This window comes from Lepisma saccharinum, chromosome 27 (genome assembly GCF_977018435.1).
Source record: "Lepisma saccharinum chromosome 27, izLepSacc3.1, whole genome shotgun sequence".
Taxonomy (NCBI): Eukaryota; Metazoa; Arthropoda; class Insecta; order Zygentoma; family Lepismatidae; genus Lepisma; species Lepisma saccharinum.
In genome coordinates this window covers 40,397,510-40,413,167 of record NC_139255.1, presented here as the reverse complement: position 1 = coordinate 40,413,167, position 15,658 = coordinate 40,397,510, and the positions used below count along the sequence as shown (strand labels likewise).

Genomic DNA, 15,658 nt, shown 5'->3' with positions numbered 1-15,658 from the left:
AATATGCGTAGCCCCACACACCATTCTCGCATAGCCCCACACACTATTCTCGCATAGCCCCACGAAGCATTGACACATAGTCCCACAAACCATTTGCGGAAACGTACGTTCTTCAGTTACAAAAAGATTTTTTTTTAAAAAAAAAAAAATCATCAAAAAACGTGAATACACGTTAAAAAATGATCCGCGAAGCAGATAGGTAAGTACAAATGTCAAAAATTGACGAAACTCGGAAGTTATAGGTGTCCGAAGGATAGTAAACATTTACCAATTTTTCTTCTTTTTTTTTTAACTATGCTTAACTAACCTAACCCAACCTAACCTTGCCGGAAATGGTCCGTGGGGCTATCGTGAATGGTTTTTGGGGCCATCGTGAATAATTTTTGGGGCTATCCATCAATGGTTTGTGATAACATAATGAACACGAAAGTAGGTATTTTTCGGTTAAGAAGGTTGAAACACTGCATACCCACACCAAATCGACAAAACACAAGCACGACGCACGATGATCCATGACGGGTGCATGCCATATTGTCTGTTACCCAAGCGGAACAAGGAAAACAAATAATGACTCGTAATATGAAAAGTTGACACTATTTTATGGAAAAAGGCATAACCTCACCTTAAAGAAACTTCCGCAATGCAGAATATGTAAGTATCAATGCTAAAATGTTCGGGCCTTATCGCATAATTACCGTAGTTTCTCCTGTAAATTTGAAGAAATCCATTCGGGCGATATCGCATATTTACCCTGCAATTTTGAAACAAAATCTCTGCACAAAAAAATCAATATCTTTCAATTACAAAAATTAAATCGTCATGCAAGTGCACTTGGTCACAAACCCAAAGAGACATTCACAAACACTTTTTGGTCATTCTATGAAAATAGTAAAACATGCTGAAATTGATCAACTAATATTACAAAAATTTGTAATACAGAAAAACAGACAGACAGAGAATACAATTTTAGATTCACTACAATGGGAATAAATACATTTTGTTTTTCCTTGATCTGTTTTGCCTAGGTGTGCGAGTTAATGATAACCATACACACACAAATCATTTCAGTTGTAAAAATATCGGTTATGATAATCCACAATTATTTTTACCATTGTACTTTTCATTGAACTCTTACGCTAATAATGCCTGTAAGAAAAATCAGCTTTCATGCATATAATACACATAATGCGTAGTAAAAAGAAAAAAAAAGACGAGGAAATTGAATGGAAAGCAGGAAACTAGTCATCAATCTTATTGAATAGTACCATAAGTGGGTGGGTGGATGATACTAAAACAACATATTGCACGTAATCTCGCTACTACATAAAGTAGATATTTACTGATTCCACATCTGCTGAACGTGAATTCATTTTAAGTACCAGAAATCCAAGTTTACCATTTGAGTTCTCGGATTGCACCAATTCGTTCATTTCTGAATAGTTACGTATGTTAATTTCTACAAGCAGCTCCGGTATAACAAACGATACTGTACTGCGAAATTAAAATAAATTCTACCTACTCCGCGGCACCATATTTTGTCGGAGTACAAATGCCGAAGTCACTTTGCACAATCAGCGAAGAGTAACTCTTAATCCCTCCCCCCTTCGGAGCCTGATGAAGAAGGACGACATAGAGCACAGATTAGAAATAGGTATATACATAGAGTATAAGAGTTTAGCGTGATATAAAAGCCTTGCAGTGACCTTGTTTGTCGCTATTACCTGATCTACCATTTGTGGCGAAAGTGCACAAACTATATCCAACAAAACATATTTTCAGTTCCAAAATTTCCTTTTATCAGAATATATACAACTCACAACCAACATAAACAGTACCGTCATAATACAACCACAGTCAAAAACATTTGTAAGGTCAGGTCAGGAACCAGTCTTCTTCTAAATACAATCTTGACCTTCGCTCTCGGCCTCGGATCGGAGGCCCCGCTCCGGTGCACACCCATATATAGTATTTACTATTATTTGTAGTTCCAATTAATGTATTTATTGCACATAACAAATAACATAAACACTAACATAAAATTTGTACCTCAGAAACTGCCTCAAAAGAAATCCATTCATTTTTATTTATGTGGGCCAGTTTACGCCGCGTATTTCGCAGCATCAGGTTAATTGCGACGATAATGTACTTTTTCTTCGAATCCGCTACTCTGTCAGAAAAGTAGATTCGTTTTCGTACAGCATCTAAAATAATAGTTGCTCCGCGTTGATTATAGTAAGGGAGAATTCAGAATAACCTGAGATAAAGAATTATAAGGTCATTCCTTACAGTGCTGAATCCATGAGCGTAACTTCTAACTTTGAGGGGGGGGGGCAAAAGGGCACTTGAAAACAATTTTCAGGTTTATTAAAATTTACAAGCTGCTACAAAAGAAATCCATATATATTATGTTATTATGTATTTATTTATTTATTTATTATGAACCTTTGTGATTAGCCAAAAGTGGTGGAAATATCGTTGTCAAGAATGGTGCCGTAGGTGATTTTAACGAAGAAAAGTTGCTTGCTGTACCATAGAATGGCTGTACAGTATAGCCTTAATTACTTTTGCAAATACTAAATAGCATAACTTCAGGTTACATATGCACAGCGAATCTTTTTACACAACGCACATAAATTCTCTACGTATATAACGTATTTAACATTTAATTAATAACTGAATTTTGTAATTCTTTTGTTTATATTGGAAAACATTTTTTTAAATTTTTTTAGCAGCAAGCATGATTTTCTTTTTTACTACATGGTTCAATACGACTTGGCACCTTGAACATGCTTTGTTTATTTCAAATTTCCAAACATGTTGTAGTAAAATGAAGTAAAAATTTAGCAAGTCAGTTTCATTGGAATGGCATATTACCATAGATGCTTAAGTATGCATGTTTGAAAACCTCCAAAATTTCATCCCCTAAATGCTTAATCCTGGCGCCACCGCTGCACTTATCATTAAAAATTAGCCCCAAAACCACAAGCTCACAGAAAACCATTTTTACAGGACTTTTACAAGAGTAGGGTCAAGCGCCACTGACACTACCTTATTTATTATTAACATTTCCTTCGTCCTCGGTGATTCTTACAAAATATGTCAGCAAGTCAAAAATAATAATGTTATAAATGTGTAATGAAATGGTTTACTTATTTATTACGAAAGTCATGTAGGCTATGTATGGATGTGTACATATTATATGCATGCATGTATAGGCTATATGTAAATTGTTAACTGGTGCATGGATTATGTCCACAACCATTAAAGTTTTGGAAAAGAGCACATCTTGCTACGATGCAAGGGATGCTGGGTTCGAATCCCAGCCTGAGCATGGATGTTTGTGAGTCTCCATTCATGAATTTCATCATATCATCGCCTATCCCCATCTTCGTAAATTAGCCAAAAGTGGTACAAAAGTGAAGTAAAATAAAGCAAATCAATCAATCATTTTGGAAAAGAAAAGCAAGGTTCTAGGAAGACTAAAGCATCTGTCTAAAGTTTGCATCTGATGCTACTTCAGAATTGGCATATAAAATTATACTTAGCAATATCAAATTTGAAAATATTCCTTGTAGAGATGAAACAACCAATAGGTAATTTCAAATTCATGTTTATTAGTTTTAAATATCAGACATAGCTATACAAAGTATAAGAATGAAAATGTACCTAATGCCATAGTTGTTTAACATGATTTGGGAACCCTGGGATTAATACTGAATCAATAGATAATCCTTGACTAAATTGTGTGGACAATAAAAGCAAGAATAAACTCCACAATAATTATCTAGCTAAAAAAAAACTTTTAATGTGCAGTCAGGAATAATCTACAGGGTGTACCAAAAGTCCAATTACCCCCCACCCCTTTGAATTGTAGACAAACCTGCAAAACGTTATTTTAACAGCATGCATATGATGAGAGGATGGTATACCAATAAATCAGACCAATGACCACCATTTACTCCAGAGGATCTGTGTGCACACCGCCATTTTCATGGCACAGTATTATTCGCCTCCAAGTGTGATGTGAAATCCTCCGTGACGTGGCTGGCGAGAGGGAAGTAAACGCACTGCGAACAGCTTCTTGAAGTTCCTCAGTTGTCTGATAACGATTATAGGCGACTTTCTGTTTGATGTGTCCCCATAGCGCATTATCACAAGATATCAGATTTGGACTTTGGGGTGGCCATTTTAGAGGTGCTGGTAAATTTGGCGATCCTCATCCAATCCATTTGTCTCTGAACACATCATTGAGGAATTCTCTTTGGCCACCTGAAATCCAGATCTGACATCTTATGTTACGGAAGATTTCACATCGCACCTGGAGGCTAATAATACTGTGCCATGAAAATGGCGGTGTGCACACAGATCCTCTGGAGTAAATGGTGGTCATTGGTCTGATTTAATGGTATACCATCCTCTCATCATATGCATACTGTTAAAATAACATTTTGCAGCTTTGTCTACAATTCAAAGGGGGGTAATGGGACTTTTGGTACACCCTGTATATACAGATTATTTTGGTTTAGTTACTGCTGGCAGAAGGGACTGGGGTGCCAACGCCTAGCTCACTGAAATGTCAAACAACATAACTGTACTTATGTAATGTCAAACATGGTGCAGAAAAAATGAATTATGAAAAATTTGAAAGATATAAAAAAAATGTTCAGATTATTTACAGTGTCGAGTGTGGGATGAATGGGACAAAAACAAATGATACATTCATGACTTGAGTAGGGTTCAAATATGATGACAAGATACGATAGTAATTTTTTATTTCATATCTCATGTTACATTTTTTAAATAGGGATTTACCTATTGTTATTATGGTAAGCACACCTTACATTATTATCATGACATAATCTATTCATTATGTCTCTCAGGGTCTTATTTAGTGCCAAGTTTCAAAATGTTTGCTGAAGAAGAGTTTTTTTTTTGTTTTTTTTAATATGTGATGCTTTGCAAGAATACCTGCAAGAATTTTCATGTTCTGCTACAGCTAAAGAGACAAACAATAAGCAATTCCAAACACATCTTTCATCCTAGAGTGGCCACGGTGGCTCAGTTGGTAACGCATCTGACTACCATGCTAAAGGTCCCGGGTTCGATCCCCGGCCGGTTCAAATCCGAGAACTTTTCTAACGATGGAAGCGGCCCCGGCGCCCACCCAGCGTCGAATAACATGGGTACATGGGGAAACCTGGGGGGTAAAGGCAGTCAGGGGCATGGTGCTGATTACATCACCCCCACTCACGACCGGATCAAGAAAGTGTGGGGCGTTACCCCCACACCCCCTATACGCCTTCATGGCATGGTGCTAAGCACAGGGGAACACTTTACTTTACTTCTTTCATCCTAGGCAGGTGACAAAGGACTGGTGAGTGACTGCAAGTTAAAAATAGCTTCTACTTCCATTAAAAATATACTATATTCCCAATATGTGCTGTGACTGAAATATTCGAATAGAAACACTGTTACATGTCATTTACTTTACACTTTAAAATTTCCAGCATACTCCTGAAAGTTGTCTTAGCACGAAAAAGTTGTTTTTACAACTGATTTTGACTCACTTTTCCATGGTTGGGCAAACATTGGGAACCACCCTTGTTGTAAGACCAACGTCAATTTGCCAACCTTTTCCATGTAAAAACTGACGTTTGTCCAATGGTTGTGGTTACTTGGGATGTTTCTTACATGACAGTGATGATGCCCTACCAACTGGACCATTATGACCAAGGGAAAGAATAAATTGTAGACCTACATTCAAAAATATATATGAAGTTTGAATTATGCTCTGTAATAATTGATTTTTAATTATTTCTCATCTTGTTCTCAAAGATGCTTTTGAGCCAAATTCCTTAGAACTCCTTGTGTTCTTTTAGGTACAGAGATGATATTGCAGCAATAAATGACCATGGGACGTAATCGAAAAGACAGCACAGGCTCATCAACTCCAGTAGATCACTACAGAAAGCAAATTGGTATGAAATTGGATGATATGTTTGCATGTAAATTACAACAATAAATTACCTTAAATGTTTATATTTTTTTGAAAAGTGGGTACTACTTTACTATACCTGAGACACCTGGGAATCATTTCTTTCGCACTTTTTTACGTTGCTAACGTACTATTCTGCATTCTGGAACACTTATTTAGGTGAAATAATTGAATTTGTTAAGAAAGTAATGTATATTTCTTACATTTACGAGTACTTACTGTTCTTGTTCATTTCCACACACAACATGGCGATAGCTTACCGTTGATCGTTCCTTGAGCCATTGACGTTAGCCCAAAAATTCACGATAGCCCCACAAAACATCACGGGGACGAGGTATGCCTACTAGGTTAGTTTAGGCCTGTTAGGTTTGGTTCCATTAGCACTCCTTTCGTTCAATTTAGCATATACGGACAATACGAGAGCATATTGTGCTCTCATGCAGGAAGCAAATGGCAGCAGCAGCAATAGCACGTCGGAAATAGATTTTCGTACAAAACCATATGCATTCGCATTAAAATGAATCAAAATTACATTCCCTAACATCAACAACGCTACAGAAAATGATTTGCGTAAGTACTTTCTCCTGTAAATTTGAAGAAATCTGTCTCAGGTATAGTAAAGTGTTACCGAAAAGTGAATGTACACATGAAATAATGTTCATGTTGCATGATTCTTATCACGTCAATATATCAGTGTTCCATATCTTGACGAGTGTGAGATTCCATCTGCAGATGTTCCTTGAACTTCTAGGAGGTCATATCTATTGCCATTTTTGTAGAATGTTGAACATTTTGGACAACATATATGCTTAAACAGTAGTTAAAAGCTTTACTAGCAGTTGTAGCTCTTGAAAAAGATAGATGTCTGTAACAGTTAAACATGAGAATATAAAGAATGATACCACAGAAAAGAAAATATATATTATTTAATAAATAAATAGCACACACACACACACACACGAGATACAAATATTTTTTAAAAAAGATTATTTGAAACAGTGATGTGTATTACTGAAGAAATTAATACAAATAATAGCTCACTTTACAGCAAATTGTGTTATTATATGCTGCTTGTGAGTTGTAGAAAAATAATACTGCACCCTTATATAAAATAGGCTATATGTTTTATTTCTCTATTGTCTGTGGAAACATTAAAGAAAATTCATGATCAAGTGGAAAAAAGGCTCCACAGCCTTAACTTCGCCATGTTAAACAATCCAAAATAAATAAATAAATTTGATTACATGATTAAATTAAGTGCCTACTCACCAACAGCTGTAATAGTTAAAAGTTATAATCAGTGCTTTCTTTTCTGGTGGTACGCTGTACCAGCATCTTACATTGTCGTTTTCGAACATTCCACAATATTTTCAGTAGTATTTATGATGAATACAATAACAAATAACAAACCAACCTAAAGAGTACCAGAACCTTTCTTCCCACAAAAAAAAACAAAAAAAAACACTGGTTATAATACTTCCTTATTGTTACAAAAGAAAGATCCAATAAGAAAGTGTGTTTTCACTGCAGGCAAGCAAGATCACAAAAAAACTAAGGACAATCTACAAGATACCAAAACAAAGGCCAATCTAAGAGAGAATGCACCTGCTCAGTACAAGGTAATATTCTTGCGTATATTCTATTCTTCTTCAGTGCAATGTATTTAAAATGTATGAAAATACTGTTTCTGATACATATATAATTCTGTGTTTTCATTTTCGTTCTGGAATTAGTTTGATTGATTTGCTTTATTTTACTTCACCTTTTGTGCCACTTTTGGCTAATTTGCGAAGATGGGGATGAGTGATGACATGATGAATTTGATGAATGAACAGGTGGGGCCAGGTCTGGACTGTATGCTGGATGCTTGAGAATTTCCCAATGCCAGGAATTGACTTTTTGCGTCACTGATGCATCCACTCACAAACATCCATGCCCTGGCTGGGATTCGAACCCAGGACCCCTGGCATTGTAGCACAATGTGCTAACTACTCAGCCACGGGGGCTGGCTGGAAGTAGTTTGAATCTGTGAGTGCATACATGCATGCAATAAAACAAACACACACACATGTAGATCTGTGACAGAGTTGTTAGCTCAGTGAACTACAATGCCAGGAGTCCCAGGTTTGAATCATGGCCTGGGCATTTTTGTGAGTGTCCCTTCATCAATTTAATTGTATCATCACTCACCCTCATCTTCGTGATTAGCCAAAAGTGGCATAAGGTTTCAGGTTATATGCCCATTACCCAGGCTTACCATATTTTGTGAAGTGAAAAAGGGGATATATTTTTTTTTAAAATCATCAAAAAGTTAAATGAATTAATACAAGTTTTACATTCCTACATCGACGTTTGTTTGTGCTTTATTACAACTTTAATTGAAAGAGGTTATCTGTACAGTATATTCTCACAGTTTTAAAAAAAAAGGATCATAAAAGCACAGCAGTTTAAGACAGTGTCCAAACACTCATTTTTTCACACAATTATACATTACAAAATATTTTGTAAACAACTGTACCATAGACTTCCACAGGATTTTTTTTCTAGTGTTACCCCCTCAAAAAACACCCCTTCAGTTTGAAGTTATAATGTTCTTCCAACACCCTTATAAAAATTAATGTAAATTACTGTAACTGAAATGAAAATATGCATGAAATACATAATTTTAGGTGGACGTTTACTTTCCAAGGAGGCTGTGGATTTGTGAAACTCTTGACATTTTACTTCTGCAAAGAAAATCCACAGGATGCTCTTTTTATTATACAGGGTGGCCCAAAAAAGGGAACCAAACATGTACAATGGTTTTACATTTTGGTTACCTTTTTTGGGCCACCCTGTATAGAAAGTGGGCATATGGTAACACTGCCCATACCAGCAGTGGCGTACGCAAGGGGGGTTACGGGGTTTGGGTTTAACTCCCCCTTGAGCTTGTGAAATATTATGAAGAATGCTGTGGAAGAAAAAATGGCCAATTTATCACAGTCAAAGATCTTGGACAATACTATTACTACTACTACTACTACTACTAATAATAATAATAATTTGAATTATTATTTCCATGCAGCACTGAGAAAAGCACCTCATTCCAAACACTCGCGTCTTTCAGAGTGAATGCCTTGAAAATTAACACGAATTCTTGAAAATAAAATATGAGGGCAACTATGATTTAAAAGAGAGAAAAGTTGTTTTGTATCTCAGTTGCAACAATGTCCAATACACTGGCGTACGCAGGATGTTTTTTTTTTTGGGAGGGGATGGAATAGTATATGTGGATAGCACATGGCTTCGTTGTGGAGGGCAGGATGCAAAATAAAATATTTTGTATTTTTGGAGCTTTTCAGTCGATTAAAATTGTATTCAAAGACAAAAATGGTAATCGGGACTCGCTTTGAAACACTTTTTAAAGTTCTTAACGGATTTTTATTTGAAAATTCTGATTTTCTCAATTTCGGTAGGGGCTGTAACCGCATCAGCCACCCCTCTACATACGCCAGTGTTCAATGAACATGTATTTTTTTGTGTGAACAATGAGAATTAACTAAAGGAAGTTCTTGGTTCGTTGTAAGTGACTAATATATAGACAAAGGCTAGGGGGACAAGAATACAGTCACCAGTCCACCTTCCCATTGTTTATCTTGTTGACTAGACAATTATTCAAATGACAATAAGCTTAACTATTGTAAAATGTTTTGTTGGTAAGAACAGGGAGACAATCCAGATGTGAATTATCGGGGACATTTATGTGGGGTGAATTATCAGGGACATTTATGTGGGGAAGAAGCTGGAAAAATTCCAACCAATTCCGGGAATTGAACCCGGATGTCCCACGTGCTTGTCAGACGCTCTACCGACCAGACGACCGCAGCTCCTTGGATGAGTTCCATACTTTGATTATTTTCATAGGTATATTTTCTTATTTTTATCGATTTCCTTCACACTGAAAATGTCTCACCCGTTAACCAGACAATTATTTCGTAACAAAGAAACAAAAGAATGCTCCCAGAATTTGATAAAAATCGAATGACTAGAAAGTAATTTCATTCTATTGCTTTCATAAATACTATAGTAGTGGTATTAGTAGTATTAGTAGTAATTCAGCTAAATAATTATTTGTAAGTATTATTAATTAATTATCACAGGTCTGCGATGAAAAATTTTTTTCAACTTGAATGGCTGATTCCTATGTAATTTTTTGTGCTGATTACGGGAGAAATAGTAAAAACATTCCATCACGTACCATTTTTACGCAAAACGTGATTTTTGGATTTGACACCCCACGTATCGCCTGATATGGTAAGTGAGCAGTTAGTAGCATATTCCGTAACTTAAGATAAGCTGTTCCTCATAACTTTCAATTTCTACTATTGAGACAAGGATATATGAGTCAATGACCTATTGTCAAACGTCCAGTTTTCCCCTGAGGGCAGGTTTTCTCCGACGCGTCATCCAAAAATCTCCATTCAGCCACTCCTCGACTGCGCTCCATGAGTCATTCTGTCCCTTGCCCCACAATGACTGTTTTTTTTTGCTCTTGCAACATACAAAGGTTCAATCTGAAAAATGGGAAGGAAATGTCATATCCAAACCTACCCTCTGCAATGCGTCTAGTGCCTCATGGACCCGAGATTCCGGTTCCTTCACCTCCAGGAACTGTGGAAACCCTGGCAGATTCTGAGGGAGAGTGTGAAGACTCAGGTGATGATTTCCTCGATGATACTACCTCCAGTGAGGTTCAAGTCTTTACCTAAATGGATTTAAACGACTTGGTCAGAGATTTTGGCCTATCCAAAGAGTCAGCAGAGCTCCTTGGCTCCAGATTGAAGCAAAAGAACTTGCTGGCCCCCGGAACTTCATTCTACTGGTGCTGTCAGCGAAGAACAGTGTGAAAGGTTCTACTAGGACATCAAAGAGATGGAACGATGGTATCAGGGCAGCTGGAGCATCACCATGATGGCGGACTACTGCTGGACGTTTCACAGAGACCTGTCGCAGATGACTTACAAAAGGAGAAGCTCTCGAAGAAGCTTTGAAGGGATGAAAAACGGTATTACAAGGACTTGTTGCAACTCGATAAGTGACTGAAACTCAAAATTTGCAGGTATAAAGCTAGATATTTTATTTTTTATGTCAATTAAATATGTCCAAATACACGTTTTTACCAATTTCTCTTAATTTTTAACTCCATTTTGTGAAAAATCCTTACGTGATGGAGAAAAACGGGGGTCATTTTCCGATTCAGTGCATCTAAAAATATTGAAATCAGTTATTGCGGTTAAGACAATTTTCAAAAAAGTCTCAAAAACGCAGGCCTGTGTTATGAGTATTATTATTTAATGAAAGTTTAATAAGTCAATAATAATGTGAATTTAGAGAAAGTTTTAGAAATATCCCCCCCTCCCCTTGATAAAATCCTGCTTACGCTACTGCATACCAGAGTTCAAATTGAATACACAAAATCAAAAGTAAAATAAGCAAAAAAATATTATTTTCACTAGCAACATTTCAGACGAACCTTTCATCGTGCCAAGTAACACCAATATTTTTTATCTTTGGCATATGCTCTTTGTAAAACTTTGTTTTTCTGAGTTTAACAAATTTGAAAAGAATAATGTTAAAGTAATTTAGTCAATTTTCATTCTAACTGTTTCACATTTCGATGTTTTTGTCAGATATACTACAAGAAATTGTTGTTTTGATGTAAGCATAGAAGCTGAAATACTGCATTTTATAATCAAAATATTTTGCTTCTTTCACACATATGAATGCAGCAGTTGCAAATATAAAGTTTCTTACGTTGTTATTGTTATATTTTCAGTGATTGAATAAAAAGTACACACACTATTTTCAGTTTTGAAATGCACGGTAAATTCACACCTTACAAATTAAGAGAATACATAGAAAGTGTTAATGCTATCAACAATAACATTTAGACATTCTGGTTTTAATGAGGCATTTGTAAATTTATAAATTATTTCAGCAAACTTGAAACTTGCTTAAAACAATTTTCATGAATGTAATGTAAATTTTTTGAGTAATTCAGACACCAAAGTCAGACAATCTCAATTATCATCAGATTATTAATGTTCAAATATTTTTCAAATTGATTGCAGGATGTTGCCATAATGGTAGGAGCTCTGTGTGTGATGTGCCTTTGCGTGTATGCAGTGTTCTATGCTATTTTATCGGAGTCTTCAAGATAATGAAGTAAGAGTTACCCCAGACCTGGACAAGAAGACTGACAACGTGGAATATGGTCAATTCTAGAGCAATCTCAACTGGGACCAGTGAATATTAAAAAAACATGGTAACAGTTTCATATCGGCACAACGTATTTCTTCATTTTTATAGAAGAAACAACTTACGGAAATGAGTCTCTGTAGCATTTTCAAAGTTCGTGCAGGTATTTTCTTTCATCTTGGAATCAATTTCACCAGGAATTCATGTATTTTTCAAGAGAAATATCTCTCAGACACACAATTGCCGTTGCTTTCATCTCCTTCCTCTACGTGAACCGCATGTAACCCCCTGTCAGTGTTTCCAACCACGCCGTTGTTTCGCAAGAAGACGTAAAAACGAAATATACATTCCTGATATTACTACAACCCCAAACTTTAACTATGTTTGCCTAACCGAACCTAACCTTACCATGAATGGTTTGTGGGGCATTTTTCGATTAAGAAGGTTGGAAACACTGCATACCCACTGATGATCCACAACGCTAGTCAAGCTGTGCCCACAATATTGTGTTTTATGCAAGCAAATAAAGGAAAAACAATAATTACTCGCAATGTGAAAAATTGAAATTATTTTAGTGAAAAAAGCATAATTCTACCTTGAATCTTTCGCAATGCAGAATACATAAGTACGAACGTTAAAAATGACAAAATAAACAAGTGAGAGGTGTTGTGCCCATAAGAAACTGGTACCAAAAACATATAATGTTACCATATACTTTGTTAGAATTCAGGAATTTATGGCATAATTTTTATTGCTTCATTTAGGGTGCTTACTTTGTACTACAGGGTTCTTCAGTTCTACAAAAATATTACTTTTAAGGACATCCTCAACACCAAAGATGTTTCTAAGACTGTTTTCCTGAGTGCCATGACATTAAATATTTGTATAATTATGTCCTAATATGCAAACTAATTGCCTGTACCGATCCAGTTCGTTTCATTATTTTTTTTAAAAACATATATATTTTTATCACAATAATTATGTTAATTAATGGCAAGTTTATAATTTGAAATGTTCAGTTGTTACAAAACTGCTTCAAAATTTTTATTGTATATACTACTACAGATATATATCTTGCACGGAATGTAATATATTTTATTATGTTGCACTTACTGACAAAATCATGGCCTAATTATTTTATTTCTTTAAGAAGAAATTTTTATTTATCTAAAGATTTCTTATTTTCATTAATATAAGGGCATTCTTATTTTGTATATTTTAATTCTGTATAATCTCAGTGATATTAGTCTGTGATTTATTTTCTTTTTGATAATTCTGACATAATAAAGTTTAACCAATAATAAATATAAAATGAAAAAAAAAATTAGGGTATATTAACATGTTGTTTCAAATGTAAGTAAACACCATGTATGAAAAAATCACACATACATAGTACAAATCATTACCTGTAATCACATTAGCTAGAGTGGTTATTTGTGTCCTGTAGAAGAAACATGAATTTGTGAACATTTTAAGAAATTTGACATGGCAGTCATAATTTGAAGTGATTCCAACTTACAGTACAATAAAAATAAATATCAAACAGTGATGCACATATAGTAATCATACACAATTTAAGAGTCTGAGTGGCAATGTTCACCCTGGTTTAACAAACAGAATGTAGAGTTTTTAATTAATCCTTATTTTTAGTGCATTTTAGTAACTCTGCAAACTTTGCTATCATTTAATAAAAAGATTTTAAATGGTGGGGAGCATTGTAGAGCTACCTTGTAAGAAAGATTGTTTACTTCCTACATAAGTAAATATTAGGTATGGGACAGATTACTCTGTATTCTGTCAGTTTGATTGATTGATTTGCTGCTTTAAGTCCACTATATGCACAGCAAGGCTAATCGGGACTGGACCTACAGTTTTAAAGTGGGATCCGAACCACTATGTGCCTCCACCGGGTATCGAACTTGGGACCCCTTGATTACAAGGCAACGACGCTACCACTACACCATCAGGGAGGCCCTGTATTCTGTCGGTATTGGCCAATATAGGCATAATCAGTTTATACGTAAAATTCCCATAATTGTACTGATCTATCTACAAATATCCTAGGATTTTTTTAAATGTAAACTTAATCTACATGCCCTAATGTTTTTTTTTGTTTTTTTTAAAAATTAAGTGTCTAAATGTAGTTTCTTTTGCATTGCATCATGTGGTAAAGTACATTTATTAAGATCAATGAACTATTGAGGTTCATCAAGGGTTCTTTGGAATTTTGTATCAGATAGAATATTGATATCTGACAAATTTTATATTGGTCCATCCCTAAAATATTAATTCCATATCACTTGAAATTTTTTGCTCCCATCAATGTATTTTGTAACTACATGGCAAGAATATCGTATTTATATGGGAAGTGAATTTTAACTCTTGTCTGTGCTGTGAATATACATTTCTTTCATTATTACCATTGAATCACTTGATGCAATACTACAATAATTACATTGCCATGCATAATCATTTTAACACTGATCTCAATTCAACATTTTTTACATGTAAACAGGTTTCAATGAAGGATCCTGACTTCTCTTCTTTGGCAGTTCACATATTTTCATATTTTTACATGGAAAAAAAATCAGTGAAGTAGATGTTGTTAGCATCATAATTTGTAAAAATTATTACTGCATAAAGAATCTCAATGTTTTGTATTAGTAAGTAAGTCTTGGTTGAATAATAATTCGATAAACAAAACAAGCTGTGTGTGTGTATTTTTTAAAATAAACTTTAATGTTTCTATTTGTATTGTTTTAATGAGCACTACTATTTCACTAGTTTACATGGTAGCAAGACATTTCTATAAAGCATAAACCTAACATTTTAAATGAAAGTAAGTCAAATTATACCTCATTCAAAAGTTCTCTCAACAATTGATAGCCTAGTGAAATCACTTTCATTGTATTTCTTTAAGTTTTGAGATTGAGTGTACGTAGAACATACCACCACACACAGTGAAGTGGATATATTGTTTATAAAGTAAGTGTGTATCACAATGCTACAAAGGGTAATGTAGAGTTACATAATTTTTTAAATCTCTGCAGTCGATAAGAGTGGTGTGATCAGCATTGCTTTACCTCCAACCCTGGTATTTTGGGTCTGTTTACCTTGGATTAGACAAGCAGAAGTGCAGTATTTCTCAGGAATCAATCTTATCACTTTTCTTACTGCTTTGATTCCTATTTTTTTATCATTTGAGATTTCACCAAAGTGACATGTTGCATTTGAGTTTTCGCCAATTTAATGTATGTTTATGTGGGCTATCATGCTGCTATGGTGTGAAAAGTTGCTATTGATTGGCTTGTTTCAAAGTCACGTGTGTGGCATATTGCTTGTCACTTTGTGTGATATCTCCCTTCGTAATAAACTAAAAGCAATATGTTTTTTGAAAGAGAATGTCGTTAAGAATTTCTCCTTTCT

The 15,658-nt window shown here is 35.1% G+C and overlaps 2 protein-coding genes across 8 annotated transcripts in view; one reads left to right on the top strand and one right to left on the bottom strand.

Annotated features, from left to right (window-relative positions):
• The window catches only part of Acsf3 (Acyl-CoA synthetase family member 3), a 34,286-nt gene extending 32,220 nt beyond the window's left edge, over positions 1-2,066 (bottom strand). The window contains exon 1 of one of the 6 annotated variants that reach the window (XM_083112963.1): positions 2,047-2,066. The gene's annotated coding sequence lies outside the window, so the exon portion shown is untranslated. Of the gene's footprint in view, positions 1-1,396; positions 1,640-1,721; positions 1,953-2,046 lie in introns of those variants that run through there. The other 5 variants (XM_083112962.1, XM_083112958.1, XM_083112959.1 and 2 more) reach the window with 5 other exon arrangements.
• Positions 1,540-14,980, top strand: LOC145980010 (triple QxxK/R motif-containing protein-like). 2 transcript variants are annotated; one of them, XM_083112965.1, is made up of 4 exons: positions 1,540-1,651; positions 5,880-5,978; positions 7,526-7,614; positions 12,106-14,980. In XM_083112965.1, the coding sequence occupies exons 2-4, from the start codon at positions 5,906-5,908 to the stop codon at positions 12,193-12,195; spliced, it is 252 nt and encodes an 83-aa protein (XP_082969091.1). In that variant the 5' UTR covers positions 1,540-1,651; positions 5,880-5,905; the 3' UTR covers positions 12,196-14,980. The 2 variants fall into 2 exon arrangements, with proteins under 2 accessions (XP_082969091.1, XP_082969092.1); XM_083112966.1 differs by lacking the exon at positions 1,540-1,651 and adding an exon at positions 2,508-2,541.
• The last annotated feature ends 678 nt before the right edge of the window (positions 14,981-15,658 follow it).